The following is a 26,338-nucleotide window of genomic DNA, read 5'->3' on the forward strand; positions in this document are numbered from 1 at the left end:
GTGGATAGGGGAGCACGGAACCACAATTCTTAGTTAAGGGAGCCACTTTTGGGTGGGCAAGAGACTTGACCCTAGAGGGGCTCCAAGTGCCCAAGATGAGGTTCCCAGTTAGTTCCTTGGGCAGCTGAGGATATGGAAACTGAAATGACCCTATCCTAGAGCAATAATGACGAATATCTTGCATATCATCATAGAACCTTCATCTGGTGATGGATAGAGATAGACACAGAGACCCACACTGGAGCACTGGACTGAGCTCCCAAGGTCCCAATGTGGAGCAGAAGGAGGGAGAACATGAGCAAAGAAGTCAGGACCACAAGGGGTGTACCCACCCACTGAGACAATGGGGCTGATCTATTGGGCACTCACCAAGGCCAGCTGGACTGTGACTGAAAACGCATGGGATAAAACCAGACTCTCTGAATATGGTGGACAATGAGGGGTGCTGAGAAGCCAAGTTCAATGGCACTGGGTTTTGATCCTACTTCATGTTCTGGCTTTGTGGGAGCCTAGCCAGTTTGGATGTTCATCTTCCTAGACCAGGAGTGAGGGGGGAGGACTTTGGACTTTCCACAGGGCAGGGAACCCTGACTGCTCTTCAGAATGGAGAGGGAGGGGGAGAGGAGTGGGGGGAGGGGGAGAGGAGTGGGGGGAGGCGGAGAGGAGTGGGGGGAGGAGGAGAGGAGTGGGGGGAGGAGGAGAGGAGTGGGAGGCTGGGAGGAGGCGGAAATTTTTTTCAATAAAAAAATTAAAAAATTTAAAAAAAAGCAGAAGCAGAAGTTGATAGACAGAGAGAGACAAAATGCATACATATATGAGAGGGGGATGATAGAGAGACATAAAGGTAATAGATGAATGAGAATTAATTTATTAAAGCCATTGCTACACACGGTCTTATAACTGATAATTTCCTATGTAATCTGACTGCAACACAAATACTCAGGAAAACAGGTTGCAAGTCTGAATGCAGGTATAAAGGCCTGAGAATAGTGGTGTAAAGTGTTCTTAGGAAACTAGGAAAATACATAAACGTAAAAATATTAGTACGTTGACCCACTTTAACAAAAAGTCACATTTTGTAGCACAACAATCTGTATTATAGATCAAATAACATTGTGAATGTGTGCTTGTGCACTAATGTATGTGCAGATATAAATCTGCAGTAGAACCCAGGGTAGGAATTAGCAATTCCAGACAAAGTGACTAATCTAAGATTAAGTTAGAGAAGGGATAATCAGTAATGACACTTCTCATTAGATTACTTGTAATGCAGTGGGAAGGGTATAATTCATCTAGAAATTATAGAAATTTGACTCCTCCTGGGAGTATTATTTTTTGGGGAAGGGAAGTGATGCACATGGAACTCTAGGTTAACAATAGAGAAACAAAACGCATGCTCAGTTCTAACCTAAGAACATCAAGGCAAAAGTGTGTTTAAACATTTATCTTTTATTGACACTATCTGCAAAGCAAGGCATGACCTGACCCTGCAATTGCACCCCTCCCTGTGACTTATCCTCTAACTGGAGCTACTCTTGGACACTGGTTATTTGTTTCAAATACAAATACTTCCAGTGAGTCTAAGTGATGTTCAGCCAAAGAGCATTGTATCATCTTCCTCTTCATACACTGTATTTCTTGTATGTATGTGGTTATGTGAATGTGAGCATAATCAAGTGCCTATATGTAAGAGAATGTCTATACATGTACACATACATATGTGGATGTCAGAAATGAACCTTGTATGTTGTTTCTCGGGAGCTGACAAGTTTGTTTTCAGAGACAGGGCATAACACTTGGGAACAAGGCTCACTAATTAGGCTGGATTGGATGTCTAGCAAGCTCCCAGGATCTCTTGTTCTGTTTACCCAGTGTTGGTACAACAAGAACACACCACCATGTCTTCAGGATTAATGGGCAAGCACTTCTGTGAATGAAATATCTCTCTAGCATTCACTCTTACATTCTCTATTCTTCATGATATGTGGACCAACATGATGTGTAGGAAACTCTTATTTTATTTTGCTTCTTACCTAAACTGTCTAAAAACAGGTGCACAAATCAAACTTATTTATTACTGAAAACATACAGAAGAAAATGACCATGGATTCTCTTATTACATGATTTGCAGTAAAGTTCTATTTTAATTAAAGACCAAATACACATTAGCAAAAGGAATAATAACACTGTGGTAGAGAACAGAATATAACAATGTATTTTTACTGTGATTCAACAAGTTGCAAAATAGTTAACAGGTGTTTCCTGGGTACAGAATGGGAATACATGAGAGGAGGGAAGGACATCTTGTCCAAGATGGGGAAGGAGGTGAATGATGATCTAGAGGAGAATTACAGAAAACAATGCAGCTTGGGCTAGGCAATCTTCTCTTTTTTAGATAGGAATAAAGCAGAGCTGGTATTGGGGTGGCACAGAGGCAAATCCATTGACCACTGGGGTTGTATCAATATCCTCAGCATTAACCAGCGATTTCAGCTTAAAGTTCTGTAAAATGGTGGTGATGAATAGAAACAGCTCCATTCGTGCCAGGCCCTCTCCTGCACAAATCCGTTTTCCTAGGTGGGATGAAATCAAAGATTACTATGCTCATTTGCATTTGAGAATCACTGCATTTGTAACTGACACTATGAATGAAGGGTAAGTTTTAGGTGGATGGATAGACGTTTGGCTGCATGAAAGAACAATTAATTTGGCAAATAGAAAAATGTGGAACACAATTGTTTCTCAGATAACCTATACTATTAAGAAATACATTGTTCAAAAATACTTTTTAACTAGTTATAGTTATTCACATCTATAATCAGGCTGCCTAGGAGACTGAGGAGGAATTTTGTGTTAACACAAATAACTCTCTGATCTCTTCATGAAATTCTATTAATGATAAGTGATTTCTTCTTATGATTCTCCACAACCCATGAATTTTGAGGCAACTAGGGAATCGTTTATTAGAATGGTGTTCCATTTTTTGCACTAAGATATCAAGTTGGAAAGATAAATGTACTGATATCCCCAATAACCCAGAGATCTGGGAGTCTTTCTCATTGGCCTACTTTAACTGAAATTTAAGAAGCATTATTCATTTATGTGTTTACCAAGTGCACTTGGGATGCTTCAGTAATTTTTGGTATTTCTGAGACTTGTAATTACTTAGTTGAGTATGGAGGTGAGTGACACAGCAAAGAAGACCTGAATGTAAATTATGACGTCTCCATTTTCACGGTGAGTAAAGTGTAAATGGCCTTTGCTTTCTTTGGTATTTCTGTGATGTAGCTAAAGGAAGAATACAAACACACTGTACTCCAGCTTTCTGAGTTTTGAACAGTGGATTAACAATTAAAGCCTCACTTTCATAACCTGACAAAGAAGAAATCTCTTTATCATGACATGCATAAACACTGAAAGTCATACTCCTGATCTTTGGCCATTAAGGAGCCACTAGATAAGTCGCTACAGATCCTCATGTCCCTGCATCCATGGAAATGAATTTTTATTACCTGTTGAAAATGGCACGAAGTAGTCACTTTTCTTAAAGTTTCCATTCTTATCTAGAAAGTGGCCAGGGTCAAATATCTCTGGGTTAATGAATTCCTTGCTGTCATTCAGCACTGATGTCAGTGATGTTATTACCGTTGTTCCCTATAACAACACATAAAAACAAATAAAGTTAAAAGAAATTATAGAGCTTAGAAAAATCATGAAAATATCCAGATTTACCTTCTGCTCCATAGTTAGGATGAAGTGCAAAGAACAGTAGGGACATTTCAACAGGCAGAACAGTAAGCAGCAGGGAGGAAGTCAGTCACAGTGTTGTAGCTGATGTGACTTCAATGATGTTCACATGAGTACTTGGACTAAAATTTCTGAGTCTCTTCTCCCTTTCCTTTAGATTGAACTAATGCTTCTCTGAACACCAACTGCTCTACTTCATCACATATGTCTACATACCCTTCATGTGAATTAGGTTATAAGTAGAAAAATTCATTGAGTGTTTTGAACAGAATAGGAGACCATTCATTAAGTACAAAAAGGAAGATTTAGAAAGACAAACGGCACTCCTTTTCTCTCACTTACAGAATCTATATTTGTATTTATATTATAAGAAAGAAAATGCAGTGCTATGTGCAGAAGTATATGTGTTCAGTCTTATATATAATCTGTCTATGTGAATGTACAAACATAAATATAGAAATGCATACATACATATGCATAAATATATATGTGTGTGTGTCAGAAATGCAAGATGAGGATTATTTGGGAGAAAAAAAAGAGGAATGGAATGGGGAGAAGAGGGAGACAATAAAATAAAACAATGTATGATGAAGGTAAGATGATCTGGTGACAGCTAAATCAATGAAACTTCTGAAGACACAGAAATTGCCGGGAGCTGGTGCAGGCAAGTTCTCTTTAACTAGGACAAAAACAAACCTCATATCATTTTACACTTTCTAGAAATGTGGTCTACAATCTTTTTCAAGGCTGCCAACACATATGAGAAAGCAGTTTATCTAAATATGTCTAAAATTTTAAAACTAAAAAGACCATTATTGATATATATAAATTATGTGAAAATTAAGTTCTAGTATCAATAGGCATTGAACATTGATATGAATGATATTCATAATCATTTGTTTACATGTTGCCTGTGACTGCTTCTCTGCTACAGTGAGAGTTTCTGAAGGGGCAGCACAATCTTCTTGGCCTAGAAAGGCTAAAATCTGCCAGAAAATGGCAAAGATCATTGGTTCCTTCTTATCCTATTTGTTTTGATGAGATCAGTGGCTCTATTCTCATCTATGAAATCATTTATCCTGTTTCTCAGAATGAAGAATCAACTTGGTTGTTTCATAAAGTAGAACAATAGAATATTCTACTTGACTACATCACAAAGAAACCTGTCGTGTCATGAACCTGAAGGAGAGGGATGATGGAGTATAAGTTTAGCTGATACAACACTCACCTCAAACTAGGCTTTAAACCCAAGAAAGATATGAGTAAATGTGCCATTCCTATTTTGACCTTTGTTATACTTATTAGTTAGTTAGCTCTAAGTATATAAACATAACTAAGTTCTGTATATTAACCATAGACATCAACAATCTTACCTTGAGAATGTCCCTTAGCCAAACAGATACACTAACCCATATACTAAGTCTGTTATGATACAGAAAACCTACTGTCAATTGGAGAAGTAAGTTCTATTATCAGCACATGATGTTAGTAACTGGAACCTTACCAAAATCGTTTTGCCCCACTCCACCCTCCCCGCAAAAGAGAAGAATCCCAGGAGGACCAATGTCATACTTTCTGAAAGAAATTACTACTATAAAAATTCTACATTTTTCATCTGCAATTTGTGATGTCTTCAAAATAGCAATAATTGGCCACAGAAATGAAATAAGTACAAACATAATGACATCAGGAATCAATTTAAACTCCTTTTTAAGGCAAAAGCTTGGTTTTAATGTAAAAATTCTATCAAATTTGAGGAAGAAAAACTATGAAGAGAATGGAATATGAGCTACTTTACTGTGGAGCCAATTATGTCTGAGTATGGCCCAGGGACACTGATTTTCACTTTGAGATGAATTTTATTCACAAAAGTCTGTACATTATTTTCAAAATTGTTCTTTATGCTCATTTTATGGTTCTATGTATTGTATACTTTTGATCACTGACTGTATATGGTATAAACACATATTTATAATGGATTTCTCCACTACACATTGCTTATGACTTCTAGTTTAAGAAAATTCTCTTCATAGTTTTTCTTCCTGAAATTTGTTATTGGAAGTAAACAAGATTGCCGGGCAAAAATTGGGAACTTGGGGGTGGGGTGTGATGGGGGCAAGGGGAGATGGGGAAACAAAAGTGAGAAGGGGAGGATGGGGAGAGCTTGGGGGAATGGGATGGAGGAAGGGTGGATATGGGAGCAGGGAAGTACATATCTTAATTAAGGGAGCCATCTTAGGGTTGGCAAGAGTCTTGACTCTAGAGGGGTTCCCAGGTGTCTATAGAGATGTCCCCAGCTAGTTCCTTGGGCAGCTGAAGAGAGGGAGCCTGGAATGGCCCTATCCTATAGCCATACTGATGAATATCTTGCATATTACCATAGAACCTTCATCTGGCGTTGGATGGAGATAGAGACAGAGACCCACACTGGAGCACTGGACTGAGCTCCCAAGGTCCCAATGAGGAGAAGAAGGAGGGAGAACATGAGCAAGGAAGTCAGGACCGCGAGGGGTGCGCCCATCCACTGAGACTGTGGTGCTGATCTATTGGGAGCTCACCAAGGCCATCTACTGGGACTGAAAAAGCATGGGATCAAACCGGCTCGCTGAACGTGGCGGACAATGAGGGCTGATGAGAAACCAAGGACAATGGCACTGGGTTTTGATCCTACTGCACGTACTAGCTTTGTGGGAGCCTAGGCTGTTTGGATGCTCACCTTCCAAGACCAGGATGGAGTGGGGAGGACCTTGGACTTTCCACAGGGCAGGGAAGCCTGGCAGCTCTTTGGAATGAAGAGGGAGGGGCAATGGAGTGGGGAAAGAGGAGAGTGGGGGGAGGAGGAGGCGGCGAAAATTTTTTAATAAAAAAATAAAAAAAAGTCAGAAAAGACTTTTGGAAAATTGACAGAATGTGGACCTTCAAACAGAGATGCTTAAACTTTGCGGAACAGTTTTTGGAAGAGAGCAAATGTGGAAGTGTCATTACCAGTTCTAGCTGCACCTGCGGTAGAGCTGCCCCTCTCACCGTGAAGCAGTATAAGCCATCAGCAGCACCAGATAACTCAGAGGACTGTAACAACACTGTGAACCTGTGAGCATCAAGAGCACAGAGGTGCAGCAGAGAAGAGACAAGCTCACCTTGGGGATGATGTAGTTCCTGAATTTAATGTCGCAGGTCACTGCATGGGGCAGGTTGATGGGGATGAGGTTGATGAATCTCTGGACCTCATGAATCACGGCATCTGTATAGGGCATGTGGCTCCTGTCCTGCATGCAGGGGCTGCGGTTTCTGCCAACCACACGATCAATCTCTTCCTGGACTTTAGCTATATGGTCAGAGTGACAAAAGGGAAAACAGGAGAAAAATAACATTTTTGGCACAATGTCAGGCCATATACAGCACTATGTGAATATTCCAAAATAAGTGTAAATGTGTGTTTTTCATTCATAGATAAAAGTATTTAATCATATATTTATACAGCAATGCTGTGTTGTGGATTTATATCACTATCCTCTACAGATATTAGGATAGATCAGGATATATTTATTACTTAGTAGCTGTAACAATAAATAAACTGTAAGTAATTAAAAATATCATAAAACAATATAATTATTTGGAGGTCTTTTATGTCTGAATATGTCTTATTATATATCTCAAATACTTTTTTTGTCCAGGAGTGCCTCTTAAAATGTTAAGCACCATTATTAGGACTAATGCTGTTTTGCCTTTTGTCTCTGCCCAGTCCAGCATGTCAGAGATCCATTCATTGCCTCTGAGAGCCATTCTTTCAACCCCAGATCTTGGGTCAGGTTGCAGTAGGTCTGTGATGCTATTAAGCAAGTTGTATCACTCTGTTCACAAACCCCATTTAAATGCTCCATATCAGGACCTCCTGAAAGAGTCAGAGTTTCTGCTGGCAGCATGACCCAGGAAGACACCATTTCAAAACTGCCTTTTATTTTTCTTTTACTACCACTGAATCAGGAAGACTCTCTTAAAGAAGCTGTGGCATGCTGCCAGCAAGCAGAGCCAATCCGGAAAAAAATGCAGGTAAACTTTGATTTTAGTGTCTAGAATTCCTTTGCATGCCCTCTCAGTTTTTATGTGGATTTAACTAGCACATATTGGAGTTTCAATTTGTTGTAGGAGGCTGTTAGTTTGTTCCCTGAAATAATCGCACAGCTGCTCAACTCCAAAATAATCACACAGAAACTGTATTAATTAAATCACTACTTGGCCTATTAGCTTTAGTTTCTTATTGGTTAGCACTTACATCTTAACCCATTTAATTCATCTGTGTATTACCACATGGCTATGGCTTACCGGCAATTTTCTGTCCATTGTGGTGGGGCTACACAGCATGTCCCTGACTCTACCTTCTTCCTTCCAGTATTCAGTTAAGTCTTCTCTGCCTAGCTCTATTCTACCCTGTCACGGGGACAAAACAGCTTCTTTATTCATTAACTAATAAAACTACCACACATACAGAAGGACTTTCCACACAACACAAAGACAATTATATGTATTCACTTAAACTTGGACATTGCTCTTAAATCAATAATAACCAAGCTACAACCTGTAGAACCACTGAGGTTAGGTATGGAACTATGAAGGACAGAAAGACCTTGTTAGGAAGAGAGATAGAATAAATGTTTATGGATGTACTGGGTGTGGTGCTCAAATCAAGGCCTTAAGTGGTGAAGAGACGGCACATGTATGTTGAAATACAGGTAGAGACATGTAACCTTCAGCATCATTTGAGGGAATGTATGGAATCTTAATACAGCAGAAACTTCATATATATACATATGTATATAAATATGAAACATATACAAAGGTGATCTAATGAAATAGCCAAATAATATGAAGATAAGGTAGAGTCCCAACTAAACAACACTTTTCACCAAATGAAACTTCTAACACCAGCATTAGGTTACATCTAATTGAGTTTTGATCAAAGGAGTTCCCAGAAAATCTCCCTACAACCCAGGCTATTGTCAAGACATAGGTTGCTCTCCAAAACTGACAGCAAGGTCTCATTGTACAAAACTCTGTGAACATGGAGAAGTCAAGTCAATGTTTACAAGGAAACTTCACCCATATGTTCCAGGATCTTTGGTAGAGGAATATGCTCTGCTTACTGTCAAAAGAGAAACAAACACCAACCCAGCCACAAAGTCTTTAATCAACAATGGTGTCTTGCCTCCTAGATATGCGAGGGCAATAGTGGCACAAAACCAACCAAGAACTTATCTGACTTATGACTCACTCCATGATATCACACCCATTCCTCAAACTGCGTGGGTGGCCACAATGGGAGACTAGATAGCCCTGAAACCTATAGTAAAACCAAATACTTCTGTATTAAAACAAAAAGCATAAACAACAAAACATAAAACAAAAATTATAGCAATAAAATGAATCCTGATGACATTCTGCTCTACTCATTGATCAGCATCTTGCTCAGTCATTTTAGAGAATATTCATCTTGCAGCAGAGAGCAAGAAGTACAGAGACCCTCAACCAGGCATTATGCACAGAGTGAAAGATCTCAGAATACTTATCCTAAATGGAATGTCTCCATTAAACTCCTCCCCTAGTGCTCAGTGTACACTGTGGAATAGGAGGCAGAAAGAGCACGAAAATCAGAGGGGATACTTTGAAATGCTGGGAATATATTCTCAGTTAACAGAGCACTACACTACAGTTGTCTCCCTTTCATTCCCTCTTTATGTTCACACTTACAGCACCCATATGGGAAATGTTGAATTGGGAGCTTCCCAGAGGTGGTACCCAACAACTTCTATGATACTCTTACCCTTTGACAAGTGCTATTCAGATTCCTGGATCCTATGACTTCCTGTTACTTTACTTCAGATAATAGGATAAAATATTATCTCTCAAATTTTATGCAGAAATGGAAAATTGAACAAAACTAATGGTTGCCCTAGAGGTTTCTTCTGTCTTTTATTTTATAAACACAAAAGAAGCCAGATGATTTTGAGAATTCTGGTCTAGTCCCAATGGGAAAAGTTTATGTGTGACTCAGGTATTTCCCTGAAGGGTTCCATGCTTCTGTTCAGTCCTGAAAACACCATGAGTCTGTGTCTTGGATTGGTGTTTTCAATCCATAGTGGTAAATACATGAGAAATATTGTCTATTATATTGATGAAATAAGGAGTGCTGATTTATTCCTTTTGTCTGGATGAGTGATGCCACTCCTCACATTCATGGAACAAGGCAGAGAAAGGGCTCTAAGATCTAGAATTTGGGGACTCAAATGCTGCCAGCTTCCACTTTCATCCCTATGTATTGCTCAGTCCTTTGTCATTCATCAATGTATCAGTTAAAGGGCTTCTTAGACTCAGTTTCTTTTAAGAATTTTATTTTCCTGGAGGGGTGTATCATGCTGAATGGGAATAGGAAGGGAACTTCAACAAGTCCAGCATCCTATATTCAACTTTGTTCGCTTCTTAAGCTGCTATTGCTTTGGAACCAGAATCTTTACATGTCTGTAGATATATATCCACACCTTGTGAGTCTTACTTCATGTATGATCATATAACATTTATGTTTCAAGATCATCTTTCCCGTATTATATTTTTCTATTCCCTCATAGTAATGTTTTAGTAATTTAGTGAAGCATTCTTAACTGCTTGTTATCTCTTCCTATCCTAAAAAATATGATTCATGTTTGTGCTTTTATCATGTATTGGGCACAGAAGGGAGGGTGTGTTTTGTATGTGCTGGACCACTGGATCTGTTTTAAACTGCAATGCGAAAGAAAACATTATTGGTACAGTTGAAACGATTATTGTTCAACAAATGTTTAAGAAAATGGATTTCTTAACTGACAAAATTTCTTAATCTACATTTTCTTCATCGATCAAAAATCTTACTAGAGAATCTAAATGTTTTGAAATCTTCTCAGAAGGCACATTATCCCAGCCAGACTCAGTAAAGTCTAGGTTTCAGTGAGATGAATTTTCTTTTCTCCTTCCCAAAGTTTGATTCATAAGAATGAAAGAAGAAAACTAGAAGATTTTAGCTGACCTAAAAACATGACTTAAGAATAAAAGGACATGTATCTGAAGGACAATGTATGCTGGTCATGCCTATTTCAGATTACCCTCCAGAAATCTCACACACTGACTAGAATTTGATTGTTTGTCTTACAGTCTGTTTCTCTTCGTCATGCTGTTTACTACAGTCAGTGAATGGCATAGACGGTGAAGGACTGAGACTTCTCTAAGAAAAACAACACACAGACACTAGCAGATTCTTTCTACCATCTTATAAGAACACTGTGGTCACCACCTGTGTCCTCACCTGTGACATCAGGGTGCTTCAGCAGGAGCAGTAAAGCGTATCTCAGTGTTGTGCTTGTTGTTTCTGTCCCAGCACCAAATAGATCAAACACAGTCGTTGCCAGATTTTCAAGTGTAAATTCCGATTGTTCATTGTGGCTTGCCTATGAAAAATTTGATGCAATGATATGATAAATTCTTTATCGCAACATCTAATTACAATGACTTTATAGATTCAAGTTTACTGGAAGTGTAAAATTTAAATAAAACTCCGTAACATTCATTCCAAATGGTTATTCTAACTGTATAGAAGTTTACTGAGTCGTATAGATTTTGGGTCTAGTTAATGGCATAATGTTTTATTTATGAGCAAGTTTTTTTAATAATAGGACTTCAACAAAAATCTTTATTTTATTTTATTGCCAACAAAGATACTTAAATGTAGAGTAGAGAAGAAATTAACAAATAATTTCAAAATCTGTGGCACAGGTTTTCATAAATTTCTATTTCACCCTAAATTCCTGACTAGCCTAACTCTTGCAATGATGTGATTGTCTGCACTTAAACATATACGGTTTTGTACACTCATGCCTTAAAAACATAAAGGAAACATTTTATTCATTATGTATTCTGTCCTCTCAAAACTTTAAGAGGAATAATGTGAGATAGGTCTAATTTGGGGATATATACAGGTTTATACATAAAATTGAAGTCCTGTGTTCTCAGTATGGTAAAGAACAGTGGAATACATTTGATTCTATCTCTGAGCATTCTCTATTAAACTAAATAGGTCTGTAATAAGATTTTTTGTCCTTGAATTAAATAAACCTATTCAATCTTAATGCATTACTTACTAAATTTTCTCTTATTTTGAAAAGTAACATATCCTTGCATGTGTATCCCACAGTTCTTATCTATCCACCCATCAATCCGTTGATGACTTCTAGATTGATTATCTCAGCTATTTTGAGAAACACAGCAGGAAACAAACACAAATGTACAAGTGCCTTTTCCTATGCTGATATTCTTTGGATATAGGGCAGATTGGGTCTAAGAGCCACCATGTTACATAAGACCCATATCTGTCACAGTTATGTGTCTAAGAATTGGTGGTCAAAACTATTACTCTAATAGACTAATGGGAATAATGCTAAAATGATTCCTAATGACTTACTACTATATTCATAGAACATAGATCTCTTACTTTTGATCAGAAAAACTTCTCCTTTCAGGAGACAGCAATTAATACAGAGATACCCAATGGTTCAATGTACACAGAATAAAGCATTGTGTCTTGATTACCCCTAAATCATGATTACCCCTAAGTCCTGACCCATTCCCACAGTTGTTAAATCCAAAAAAAAATCACACAGAGGTCTGCATTAATCATAAAGTGATTGCCCCATTAGCTCAGGATTCTTATTAACTCTTTTAACTTACATTATTAGCCCATTATTCTTATCTGTGTTGGCCATATGGGTCAATACCTTTTTCAGTGGCATAGTCACATCTTGCTTCTGTGTCTAAACAGGACTGCAGAGGGAGCTTCGCTCTTCCCAGAATTTCCCTGTTCTCGTTGACCTGCCTCTACTTTGTCTTACTATCTTTTCTATAGTTCCTGCCTGGCCATGGGTCATTTAAAATATAATTGACAGAATGTAGACAATTGTCCCGCACCAAGAACACACTCCTCCCCAGAAGGTTTAAGGATCTTTGTGGAAGAGGGGGCAGAAATGTAGGATTTATTTGTGATCAATAACATCAAGGAATCAGTGTTTTCTGGATACAAAAGGACAGGTGAACATGAGAACTCACAATGACTGTGACAGCCTGCCCAAAAACTGTGTAGGCTCCATCAGATAAAAATACAACAAAGTATGGGGAGAAATATGAACCCCCAATTCTAGATGATTAGTTCATGGGAAGGGGTAGTAAATTTCCTACAATAATGTGCCCCCCCAGTAGTTTGATTACATGTCAGGCCTGAGGCTAGGTGAACAACAGACATTGGACTCAATGCTGAAAAGGGAAAAAAGAAATCACAAAGTTTGGTGAGAAGAGTTAAGAGGATAAAGAGGAGGGCAACCAAAGTTGAGGATTATGTTCAAATTACATCTCGTGAAATTCTCAAAGAATTAAAAAAATATTGCAAAAAATAAAAACAAAAATGTATCAAACATAGAATGATTATTTAATAATCTTATTGCAGAGCTACAGTAATGAGTGTAATGAAGTATTGACACACAAATCAATATCAATACCAATAGAGCTTTAATAGCAAGGAGTTAACCTAAACACCTACAGCCAATGTTTTAAACTGAGTTCCAAGACTGCTCAATCTAAAGGAAGAGTCCTTATCAGATGATGACAGAACAACAGAATACCTACATGAAAGAAGGATGCTAGAAGTGTAAAGAAACATGGACAAGGATAAGCCTCATTCTTTATGATTTGTACTCATAGATTAAAGATCAAAACATCAAAACCTAGATAAACAAGACTTCACCCATAACAGAATGTTAATGCATTCAAGACATAACTAAGAATGTGCAAATGACAACCTACAGGATGGAAATATGTTTGTATGCCATCATGTGGAAAGGTTTCTACCTATATAAATACATAAGTGTATAGCTCCATGCAGCAAGCAGTCCAATGGGCAAAAATTTTAGAATTAAAATTCTCTGAAGACATGAAAAGGCAAAACAGCACATTAAAAGATGTCCATTCTCACTGTTTAAGGAGATACAAATCAAATCAGTCCTGAGGTACCACTTCATACTATAATTGTTAATAATTAAATTTCAAAATTACAACTTCGCCAGCTATTTGGAAAATAGTGGATCTTAAAGATATGAAATATGGTATTAATGTAACTTTTTAAAAAGCCTCTCAAAAAAGAAAACAATAAAGATATTATTATTTGACTCAGAAACCCCAGTCCTGGAGATATAGTCAGAGGAAGTGATACCAATATTTGTTCATATATATAGCTTAGAGAAGCCTCAGGCTGAAATAAAACAAATATCCATCAGTTAGGAATGAGTGCATTGTTCTTTTAATGCATGAAAATGAAGTTTGTTGCAAAAAAAGTAGGAAGTAGTGAAACAAGGTGACCTTAGATGAATGTCCAAGATTTCATTCAAATGGAAGAAAACAGAAATTAGATGCCACATATACTGAGCCAGTTTAGATGATCCATTGATCGTAGGCAAGTCTGGACATACAGAAACCACACTAACAACTGCTAAACATGGTGTGAATGGAAAGGACTGACCAGTAGTGGTGTAGTGTGTTTTATCATGGTAAGAAATTGCTTTCCAACTAAAAGGAGCTGGAAGTTGCAGTACTTTGTAACCACATATGGTACCAACATAATGTAAGTGATATGTGGCTAGGATCCTGAGATACCACTTTACACTCAGTGGACTAATTCTGTGAGCTATATTTTACAAACTAGCCAGGCAGTGGTGGTGCATGCTTTTAATCTCAGCACTTGGGAAGCAGAGACAGGCAGATCTCAGTGAGCTTGAGGTTAGCCTGGCCTACAAATCAAGTTCGAGGACAGCCAGGACTTTTACACAGAGAAACCCTGTCTCTAAAAGCCAGACAAAATGCAAAAACTAGAAAAAATAGTCTGGTCTAGAAAACCCAGCAAGAACGGGTCACTCAGATGCCAGGTTACTAAGTATTACTATACATAAGACCAGTGGAGTAGAATCAATGCCCACACCAAACCCAATAATCTAGAGTCAAGTGTTTTTCTGAGTTCCAAGAAAATTATATGGAAAATTACCTTTTCAATAAACCACACAATGCCAATGCAGTTCATGCTGTCAGGATACCTAATAGATACCAATCCTTAACCCCTTTTTGTGAAAATTAACTTGAACTGTACTCAAAGCTTCATTCTTCCATACACCTTCTCTTCCCACCACATACCTCTCTATACATCACTCAGTCCTTCTGAAACTAACTCCTCTATCTATCTTTTTAAAGTAAAAATTTGGCCAGATCTATTTTAACTCACTAGCTATGCAGGAATTCTAGCCACACAATATGCACATTTATGGTGAAACTATTCACACTGCCATGATAGTTGGCTATTTTCACTTGATTAGAATTTTTCCCACATTACCTGCCCTTTGTATGACTGTTCTCCCCTACAGTTTTTAAAGAACAGAGCCAATGTGTTCTAGTTAACAAATTCCCTTTATATTATCAGTATCCATATGGTGCATCCCAACACATAATAAATACTAAAACAGTTTTTCAAATGATAATGACTTAAACCATCTCTGACAAACATTTCAGGATTCAAAAAACCACAACACACTCAGACAATAAATAAATTTATATTAATATTTTACCTGCTTTAGTTTAATCAGGTAATAATCAATGAAGTCCCGAGGGTTTGCAACATTCAATGATTCCTGATGCTCTTTTATTCTTTCCAATAGGTAATTTCTGATATACTCAACATTTTTTGATACTGTATGATGACTTCCTGGGCAATAGTCAATTAGTGAAGGGAAATTATTGCAGACCTACAAAATCAGAGAAATTTTTTGTTGAGCTATATTATTTTACTTTTAGTCATGTATGTGATGTGTATATGTTATGTATGCATGCAAACATGTGTGTGGCATGTATGTGTGGGTAGACTGGAGGCCAAAAATATCAGATCACCTGAAGCTAGTGGTTTTGGACCATCTAAAATGGATGCTCAGAATTGGACTTAGGTCCTTTAGAAGATAAACACACACTCTTAACCACTAAACCATCTCTCCAGTCCTTGACAAAGAACTTTTTAAATAAGGAAACATATCCACAATATATAGCAAGACCAACATGGATTTGTAGATTCAGAAATGAATGAAAAATAAGTTCAGCAAAAGGAAGAGTTGTTTTATTTCATACATATAGCAATTCTTTGTGATAACAGAGAGACCTGGAGTGGGAGGGTATTCCTGTCTGAATGAGGAAAGATAATGATCAAGTTTCAACATTTATGAATCATTTTTTGATATAAAGGCTATTTGTGAGAACTGACTGATGGTTTATACCGTTTATTCTCTACAAGTCTCAAGTATGAAATTATGTAAATAATTGTCGTTTACACTTTTTAGATGATGGCTGTAGTGAAAAGAGTTATGAAACTTAATTTATAGAAAAAAAGTAGCACATGCATATTTAACTCTTATAAACTAGACATGACATGGAATAAATAATCAGAAGTGGGTGGGGCTCCAAGAGCCTTTGAAAGCAAAAGTGTGACATAGCCTGTAGGGGTTTTTTATGCTCACAGGTATTCCTTTTTTAACTTGCTATTTATTTATTTATTTGTGTCCCTCACACCATACATCTCAAACCCATCTACTCCCATAACCCCACACATCCACCGTCAGTCCTTAAATCCCCCCCAAAAAAACAGAATAAAATTTAAGAGAAAAAAGATAAAGTTTTATCATGGAAGCTGTATTGTGACAAAGTGAGTCAGGCAGTACACACTTTTACCCATATAACATTGCTTGGCAAGTGTTCACTGCACAGAGTCATTGACTGTCTCGGGGTCTCTGCTTTCTCCTACACTATCAATACTGGCCCTTACTTTGTAGATATCCTGCTGCTGCCCTGCACTGTGACGATCTTGCAGCCTTAATCTGTAGGACCAGCTCCTCCACATTCTCCAACAGAATACCATTGGGATGGATGTTGAGGTGCATCAACTCATGACACTAGATCCGAGCCTAGGTAGTTGCACTGTTGGCCAGTTCCCCTATCCTCATGACTAGGATGAATTCCCTGGCATTGCTCTGGTTAGTTCAGCCTTTATAATGGAAGAGCTGCTTTCATACCTTCTGAGTTGGCTCTCCTACACTTACACTATCACAGCAGGATCCACTCTGTTACCCAGGCTAGCTGCAGGGGCAATCTCCCAAGTGCTGCAGTTAATAAGGGGCAGAGGCAACTCTCCTAATATTATGACCTCAGGATCAGCGCTGCAACTTGCCACAGGCTACAAAGGAGGGGAGGCAATCTTTCCTCCACACATACTTTCATAAGACAGATGAGGGGAGAAGCCAAATCTCACATACTCACATTATCTAGGTTGGTTCACCTGCAGCCCTGCACCCCAATCAATAGGGGCAATAGAGTCGACTCTGTTGTACTGCCTGTGGAGATGCAGGACCAGCTATAGAAGGTGCTGAGGTTGGTAAGGAGGAGTGTCAGGTTTCTTGCACACCACAGGTGGCGGTGGCAAGGGGAGGAGGACATCTTTCGCTAGCCCTTACCACCACATGGCAGATTAGTGGGTGTGGCCAGCTATTCCACTCTCACAACCTCAGGGCCAGCTCACCTGTGCCACTGTAAACAGGGTCCACTCTAGTGTGCTGCCCAGGCTAGAAGCACAGCCTGCTTCAATGAGTGCTGCAGCTCGTAAAGGGGAGGGTCAGCTCACTCATGTGCCTCCAGCAGTGAGGGGATAATGATAAAGGGGACATCTCTCCTCCAACCATACCACGCCCTGACAGATGAGTAATGAAGACAGCTCCCTCACACTCAGACCTTCGGGGATGATTCGCCCATACCCCTATAAACAATGTCGACTCTACTGTGCTGCCCAAACAATGTACTGGCTCCACTCTCTTGAACTCCGCAGGTAGTGGGGGCAAAGGCAACTCTCACAATCTTGTGACCTCCTAGACAGCTCTCGCCTCTGCCAGAGGCAGATGGCAGCGTATCTCCCCTACCCATTGTACCATAGGGAAGATAAGGAGCAGTCAGGGTAAAATCCACCAAGCTCAGCTTCTTAGACCTGGCTCACCCACATTCCTATCAACAGGACCTGATCTACTGTGCTGCCAGGAGGAGGTGCAGGACCCATTTTCTTCCTAGTGTTTCAGACAGTGAGTGACAGAATCAACCCTGTACAGCCCTTTCCTCTTTGCCTTAGGTGGTTTCAGGAGCTATGGACATCCACACAGATCAAGGCTGCAGCATGTTCATGTACCCAGACATGAACCTTGGCGGCAGCCAAGTCCCAGACATCACCATAGCCCTGGTTAGCAACCAAGTCACCCACTTCAGCCCACTCCTCACTGTTTCCCCTATTCAGGTGTGCCTCTCTCTCCAGAAAACATGAACTGTTTTTCTGTCTCTCCCATACCACACCATACATTTGCTCACCTTAGTAGTGCCTGACTGCCTGGTGTCTTGATTTACTGGGCAGTCTGGAATACAGCCATTCTTGTGGAGAGTTCAGGAGATGCCAGTTCAGTCTAGGATAACTCTGGTAAGATGTATGTGGGCCACACTCCTCTTCACATTTCAACCTGTCTATTTGTCAACTAGGGCAAATGTGTCCAGCAGACACATGAAACCACTGGAAATAGTGTTTCCTGTCAGATTTCATTGTCATTAATATTCTTTCTCCTTTTATGGAATGTTCTTTCTAAACTAAAATATTCCTGCCTAGTAATATGATAAGGATGTGTTTAATAGTCAAAAAGATAAGAATTATGCATAGAAGAATGTCCTGTGAACAACTGGCCACACTTCCAGATATGAATGCAATATACAAAAACTTCTCTGGATATCAAGTGGAAAACCAAGGGGTACAAAACTAGCAGCCTTGAACCAATCTGGAAACTGCCATTTAGTTTTGCTATTTGTATAACAAAGGATGTAGACCGGCCTTCCTGATATTCTGTCCATAATATGTTATTCAAAACTATGTTGTCAGGCCACCTCAATTCTCAGTACATATTGAATTTGATTTGTGATAATGAAAGACCAAAAATATGATTTTAGGAGGAAAAGATCTTGACTTCACCTGCATCCAGGGGGAGCTCAGAATCCTGACATTCTCATTTAATTTTTCCATCAAGTTAAGAAAATCCTGATCTTTATAATCAAAACGATTCTGGAAAACAGTGGAGCAGATGACATTACACGGAGCACAGCTCAAGATGAACGTGGGGTCACACGGTAAACCTGAACAAACAATAAAAAAAAATACCATTAAAATGGACAAAGAGATTGTTTTGGTTTTGTGAACATGTAAGGAGTCTTTAGAAGTTGTAAACCATATCCTATCTACAATTTTTTTAACAGCTAAGCATTCATTATATGTAGAATCAATGTATCACTTTAATCTTAAATTTGAGGTGGCCTCATCCTCAGTAGCTATAGAAAAACAGACCATATCTGATATAGCAATGTTTACACTTTAAACTATCTGGTACTTGCAAGAAAACAAAAGATTTTGTAAACCTAAAATTTCTAGTGTTCAGAACAGAACGACTTCTTACTAGAATGTCTAGTTTCCATGTAACACTCAGATGAAAGTAGAAGAGTGTACACCTGGAAGGTCTGCAGCCACAGTGAGTAAACCAAAGAAACAAGTATTGATCCTAGGAAGGAGGAACCCCACTGCAGGTGAGTTCTGGTATTAGAAGAAAAAATGTGTGGAGAATTTTTCCTTGTTACTTGAGAATAATGTGTAATTTCAAGAACAGCAACTTCCATGTGGATTTGTTTGCATTACTAAATAAAATGAAAACTTTCTTATTACAGTTAAATTCCAAGAGGGGAGACAACAAGAGAGCAGTGATAGAGACTTCCCTTTTCTCATTTCATCATTTAAAAAAAGGAATCTTATCCAGAAAAAGTAAACACAACATTCGAAAAGTAGACACAAAGTATAACAAGGTCAGTGCTAGACAGAGAGCTCTGCTTTTAAAGTACTCTCTGTTGTTTTAGAGGACCAAAGTTCAGTTCTGAGGAGCCTCCCAGTGGCTCATAACTTATTGTAACCCCAGTTCCAGAGGAATATAACACAATTTTCTTATTTCTTTGGAACCAGGTACACAAGTGGTTCTCACATGTATATGCAGGCTAACATTTATACACATAAAAAACCAATCTTTTTAATTAAAATGAAGAGTCCCAGGGAAGGATACAATAGAAAAAAATGGGAATGGGGTGGCCAGAAAGGTGATGGTAGGAAGATTTGTTCGAAGCACATGTTACCCTCATGTGAAATATCTATATGAAGCCCACAATATATACAGTATTAGTAAGAATAATGTTTATTGTTTAAAAGAAGTAAACAGTGATTATGCTCAATCAAACTCTACACAACATATTTGAGAAAGAGTGCAGTTTATAGATTTATAAACATCTCTCAAAATCACCATTATTAGATTACTATGCAATATAATGCTTAAAATTTGTGTAACATACATACACATATGATATTACAGGTCAAAAATCATAATAAAATTTCTTTTTTAGACTTATTTTCATTTGTGTGCATGAATTCACAGGTGTGTGTGTGTGTGTGTGTGTGTGTGTGTGTGTGTGTTTGTGTGATATCTGTGGAAGCTAGGAGAGCATGTCAGATCTCATGGAGCTGCCTGACACCTGCACTTGGAACCCATTACTGATTCTTCAAAGGAGCATTCTCTCTCAAGTGATAAAGCATCTCTTCAGCTCTCAGGACAGTTTCTTCTGATCTCTTTTCTATAGTAAAATGACTTTGAACATATCATAAATAGACCTTACATGCAAGCAGATCCAAAATTTAAATCTGTAGACCTCACATAAGGGTCACATAAAAAACAGGATTCTGAATAAATTATTAAACATTTGAATAACATGAAGCTCCTTAATATTACTGTACATATGCCAGGGTATAAAAACATGATTATATTATATGCTATCAGGAAATGATTTATTTAAGTCAAAAACAGTGAAGGATGAAAGAACTTTTCTTATGTGTAAACATGCTGTTCACAGATTAAATTTGATTTTTAGTCTTTCCTTTCATTTTATTTGGGAAAAAAAACTTGAAATCCTTAGAAATGAAATAATTAATGCAATTTTTCACATCAAAAAAGTCTTAGGTCTTCCTAGACCTGGATAGAGCCTTGGACTTCCCACAGTACAGGGCACCCTGACTTCTCTTAGGACTAGAGAGGGTTTGGGAGAGGGGTCATGGGAGGGAAATGGGAGGAGGAAAGGAGATGGAAATTTTTAATAAATAAATAAATAAAAAGTAAAACAAAAAAAGAACTTCTTAGGTAAGTAGCATTTATAGCAGTAGCAAAAGAAAGTGATTCATTTTCTACAAACACATACAAAAGAATTTTGACCTTGGGCAGGAATGACTGGCAGGATAAAAGACAGAGTCAACAGGTTAGCAAAAGTAGTTCATGTTTAGTTAAAGACTTAATTTAATTAATAAATAATTTTCTTGTTTTCTCTTTGTGCATCTTGCATATTTGTGCTGTCATATGTGTTTTGATAGAATGTAATTCAAAACAGATGTGCCATGTAAGACGAAATAATGAAGTTGTTTACATTTATTGGTTTACATACATTTAACCATTCCTAGAGCTTGGGAATAAATCCAATTAGATTACACTGGATAATCGTTTTGATGAAATATGAATTTGGTTATAAGTACTTTATTGAAAAAATTGCTCTTCATGTTCATCAGAAATGTTAGCCTATAATCTTTCTTTCTTTCTTTCTTTACTTTTTTCTTCCTTGTTCCTTTACTTTTTTCTTTCTTTCTTTGTTCCTTCATTTTTTCCTTTCTTTTATGCTTTGTCTAGTTTTGATATCATGAAAATACCAACATTGTACAAAGATTTTTGGAAGTGTTTCATCATTTTCTATTTTACAAAATAATTTGAGAAGTACAGATGATGGCTTTTTAAACAGATTATTAACAGATGAATCTGTTAGTATTAATCAACTACAACTAATATATATACACAAGACTCATGTAAGTTTAAGCCAGACCATATCACAGTATGAAGAGGGTAGGTGGGTACAAAGTCCCATCAGTAGTTAAGAACCTACTGGCACTTCTTAGCTCTCAAGAGAAGGTAAGTCATTTTTCTTTAAACGTGTAACTTCTCATAAGTCAAACATAATTCAGAAGAAAGCCACACATACAGGATATTGCTCATACACCATCATAGAAGTTTCTGTTTACAGTAGATGATGACAAATACAGAGGCTACAAAAGATAAAGGTGCTGAGAATAGGCTAAATTCAGTTCAACCCTAAATATAAATTATGTACTTTACCGATTCCTCAGAAGACTTAGGGATGACTGAAAAAGAAGAGACAGAAAGATCTTAAGAACCAGAGGTGGTAGATATCTATTAGGAAATGGTGTCCTCTGGGTGCAGCAGGGCAGAGCACGATAGAACTCACAGAAAATGTGACAGGATGTACAAGACCTGTGCAAACCAATGCCAGAAAAGATCCTTTCATGGACACAGAATTTGGGCATGTTGTCCTACCAATAACGGAGGAGTTATTGACAATTACTACCTTCTGGAAGAGGAAGGGCCAATTTCCTCCAAGAGCCCCTAATAAATCGATCATGTTTTGGTGGAAGGTCACACATAGAAGAATTTTTGACAAGCACAATTGTTTTTTAAGGAAAATTACAAAAAAAAGTGTTTGGAAGAAAAGATGGGTATGTGTGAGAAGAATTAGAGGGAGAAGGATGAATGTGATGAAAATTGAGGCATCTGTGTAGGGCTAGTGAGGGGATAGACCGTAGAAAAGGCTATACTACCTAGTCTGCTTGACTGCCATAATTCTTAATTGTATTCAGAATCATAACCCTATATGAATAGGTAAACGTAGTTACCGCCCATTATTAAAGAGATCTCTTTTTACAGTAAATGGAGATCATCACCGAAAGCCACAATTGGACATAATGCAGACACCAACAGATTTTGGCGCTCCCAGCATTAACTGAAACAAATACATCATAACTGCCACATCTATGACTTAGGGAACATCACAGCAGAAAAGGCAGAAAGATTATAAGAACTAAAATCAGCCCCAAAACCATATATATGATAACCAACAACAAAGATTACTCAAGAGGTTGTTTATATATGTGTGTATACAAACACAAAAAACACACAGAGAGACATGTGTGTGTGTGTGTGTGTGTGTGTATAACAATAATCAAACAAAAAGAGGCTATCAACGTGACAGTGGAGAAGGCATTAGAAGAAGGCAAGGGAGGGCATCTGAAAAATGATAGAATAAGAAAGCAGGAGGAATTATGTAATTCTATTTTATTTAAAACATATTTTCAAACACGTACCAAATTCTGAAAGCACTAATAAAGTTTTTCTTACAAAAATCTTATAGGCCAAGCACAAATCATGTTAGGTGATTATTAAATAGACAACACCAAACAGAATAGGTAGAAAACTAGGGTGTGTCTCAGTAGAGATGGTGGATGATCATGATAAAAACACATTGTATAAAATTCTCAATGTAGTTAATAATTTTTAAACAAATGACAATACAATTTTAAGATCATGCTACAGCAGACAAAATAATTGATGAAAATTCTATTATACTAGGCTAAGAAAAGGAAAGTATAAATTGCATGTTACCCAGGACTGTAAACATTGGCCTAGAAGAATCCCTATACTGCATAGTTAATTTCCTCAAAGCTCTGTAATCCAAGAAAATGAAAACAAATATCCTTTGATTGGGCTCTGCCACTATTATCAATAGCAGTTATTCCATGATGGAACGATCCACAAAGACAAAGTACACTTGTGCTCCTGGAAATGCACAATTATTCAGCTAAAAAGAAAATTAGCATGAAACATATATTCATTGTTTCTGATTTAAAAACAAAGAAAATTTTAGAATAGAGGTGATCAACATCACACATACATACACACACACCTTGACTAAAATGCAAATGCAGAAATCTGCACTTACCATTGGTTTTCCTCAGTTCCTCCACAAGGCACTGTGCTTCCTCTTGAACACGGTTTTCAAGGTTCCTTTTGCCCATGCCCAAATTCCTCAGAGTTGTGAGAGTGAAGCGCCTTATCTCTTTCCATCTGTTTCCATTGCTAAAAACAATGCCTAAAGAAATAGAAAAACAGGGTCTCTCCCTACTGCTTGCACTGGCTTTCAGAAATATATTCTCTTTAGAGGGATACCGTGCTCAGCCTACATATAGTGGAGAGGGCCTTGGTCCTGCCTCGAAGCAATGTGCTAGACTTTGTTGACTCCCCATGTGAAGCCTTACACTGTCTGAGGAGTGGATGAGGGTGTGGTGAAGGGGAAGTTGAAGGGAGTGGGAGGAAGGGAGAAGTGGGAACTGGGGTTGGTATATACAATGAGAAAAGATGGATTTTTGAAAAAATTAAAAATTCAGAAAAAATAAATGGTAAAGCACTAGAAAAATATTCTAGGAACAAATGAGAGATTTGATGGGTGGAAACCGCAGAGAGGTCCAACCTGTACCTAGGGGAAGAAGTTCCACCCCTCCTTTCGGTCTTCACTTTCAACAGAAACACTGCATCCCTCATATGAACATGTATAGTAACTTACCAAGACCTTTATTAGTTCTTTCAGCCATTGGGAAGCTTCCTCTTCCAGCAAACTCTTCCCCATGATCAATCAGAGCCTCTTTCACTGCTTCATACCCATGCAACACCACAGTGGGTTTCATGCCAAAGTACAGAGTGAACACTGGGCCATAGACTTTTGAGAACTAAAAATTGAAAAGAAAAATGTAAATACTAGCAAAAAAGCCATTTTAATCTCCATGGAGTCAACCTCATTCACATTGATAATATCACTCACTGTATTTTAATATTTTTAGTCAGGCAAAGCTCAATTTCAAATGGTTGTGAAGCCTATTTATATCATATTAGGGTGTTATTGATCACCTTCAGAAAACCATATAATGGTTCAAGACTCAGGTAGTTCTCATACAAGGATTACAATGAATTTTCACACCAAAACATTCAGCAGGATGCTGACCACCAGAACTCCATACAGGAAATATACATGCCTGCTGACTGCCCCCTCTGTCTCAGCGCCTGCCCAACATACTCACCATCAACCCTCCCATCTTTCCCACCATGTCTCAGTCCCCAACTCAGGAACAAACACCCTCTTTGAACAGAGGCCATTCCACTCTGACCTACAGAAGTCCAGCCCACAGGTGTGGAGACACTTTCCTCAACCACTGGCAACTGTAGTCAGAAGATCAGAGAAGAAACAGAAACCGAATAACAAACACACATACTACTAAACTCATATTACTATATTTATGAATTTAATGCTATACATCAGATATCTGGTTCCATATTTACAGGTTTAGAAAAAGAGCAGATGACAGTACCTAAAGGACCAAGAATAGTCAAGTCACTCCTAAGGAGTAAAAATGCTGTTTGAGATATAACAATAACTGATACCAAATTATATTATAGAGTTATGTGATAGAAACTGTCTGGTACTCACAAATAAAGGCAAGTGGTCCAGTCGAATAGACAAAATGATGCAGCAATAAAGCAGCAATGTAAAGGCCCACTTACTTTCAAAATACAAATCTGTAAGTCACTACAGTTGATTCCATTGAGGAACCAGATTTGGCATAATGCTACTACAAAGACAGAGAGTGGGCACCACGGGAGCTGCACCATAGGCATGCAATATTTCCTGGAAAAAAATAGTTCCTTCTCTGGCTGGATATAAACATCACCAAATATGTTGAAATCTTGGCTTCTCTGTTGCATTTCTTGTGTTATTCCTTGTCCTTGGTGTTTAGTTAAATTAGGAATCAGTTACTTTGTTAGAGTGCAACATCAAATAGATGTAATTAGAAAAAATGTTTTTCTAAAATTCTATTATTTCATTATTATTAATGACTTATTCAATAAATCATTACTCACTATTGGTCTTCATCCAAAAATAATGGAAAAGATGTGGTTTTTGTTTTGTTAAGATAGGAAATATTCACAAATTGTGCAATTTTGTGGAATTTTTTGTTCTATAAAATGTGAAGATGTAAATGTCCTTTCACCTGAAACCTCACTCATTACTGAATTCCCGACAATGGTCACCTATAAGTGTCATAAGGTACACAATACTTCGCAAGAGTTTTGAATTTGTAATTATTTATAACTATATTGCCTCAAATACTAGATTTTCATCTAAAGCAACTGTCAGTTTATCTTCTTTGTCAAGGTGCTGGAGGAGCACAGAGAATACTTACATTGGTCAAGCACTGGCTGATGTCCTTCACATCTATTTGCAGGAAGTTGCCAAGAACTGGGAGAGGGATGGGGCCAGGAGGGAGCTTCGCTCTCTCAGAGCTCTGTCTCCAGAGTGAGAGGAGAAGCAGACAGCAGAGGCTGAGCACCAGGACCACAACTGCATCCATGGAGATCCTTCTGCCTGACACAGCTGTGCTCAGCCAGCA

At 38.0% G+C, this 26,338-nt stretch overlaps 1 protein-coding gene across 1 annotated transcript; it reads right to left on the reverse strand.

Annotated features, from left to right (window-relative positions):
• Positions 1–2,124: 2,124 nt before the first annotated feature.
• LOC121453935 (cytochrome P450 2C25) lies at positions 2,125–26,338 on the reverse strand. Its single transcript, XM_041660991.1, has 9 exons — positions 26,132–26,338; positions 24,460–24,622; positions 23,839–23,988; positions 18,893–19,053; positions 15,426–15,602; positions 11,078–11,219; positions 6,885–7,072; positions 3,513–3,654; positions 2,125–2,573 (listed from the first exon to the last, which is right to left on the reverse strand). Exons 1-9 carry the CDS (start codon positions 26,297–26,299, stop codon positions 2,392–2,394), a joined length of 1,473 nt encoding a protein of 490 aa, XP_041516925.1. The 5' UTR covers positions 26,300–26,338; the 3' UTR covers positions 2,125–2,391.

The sequence above is a fragment of the Microtus oregoni genome, unplaced genomic scaffold, assembly GCF_018167655.1.
Source record: "Microtus oregoni isolate MIOR12 unplaced genomic scaffold, Mior012 000012F_ref0000307, whole genome shotgun sequence".
Lineage (NCBI taxonomy): Eukaryota > Metazoa > Chordata > Mammalia > Rodentia > Cricetidae > Microtus > Microtus oregoni.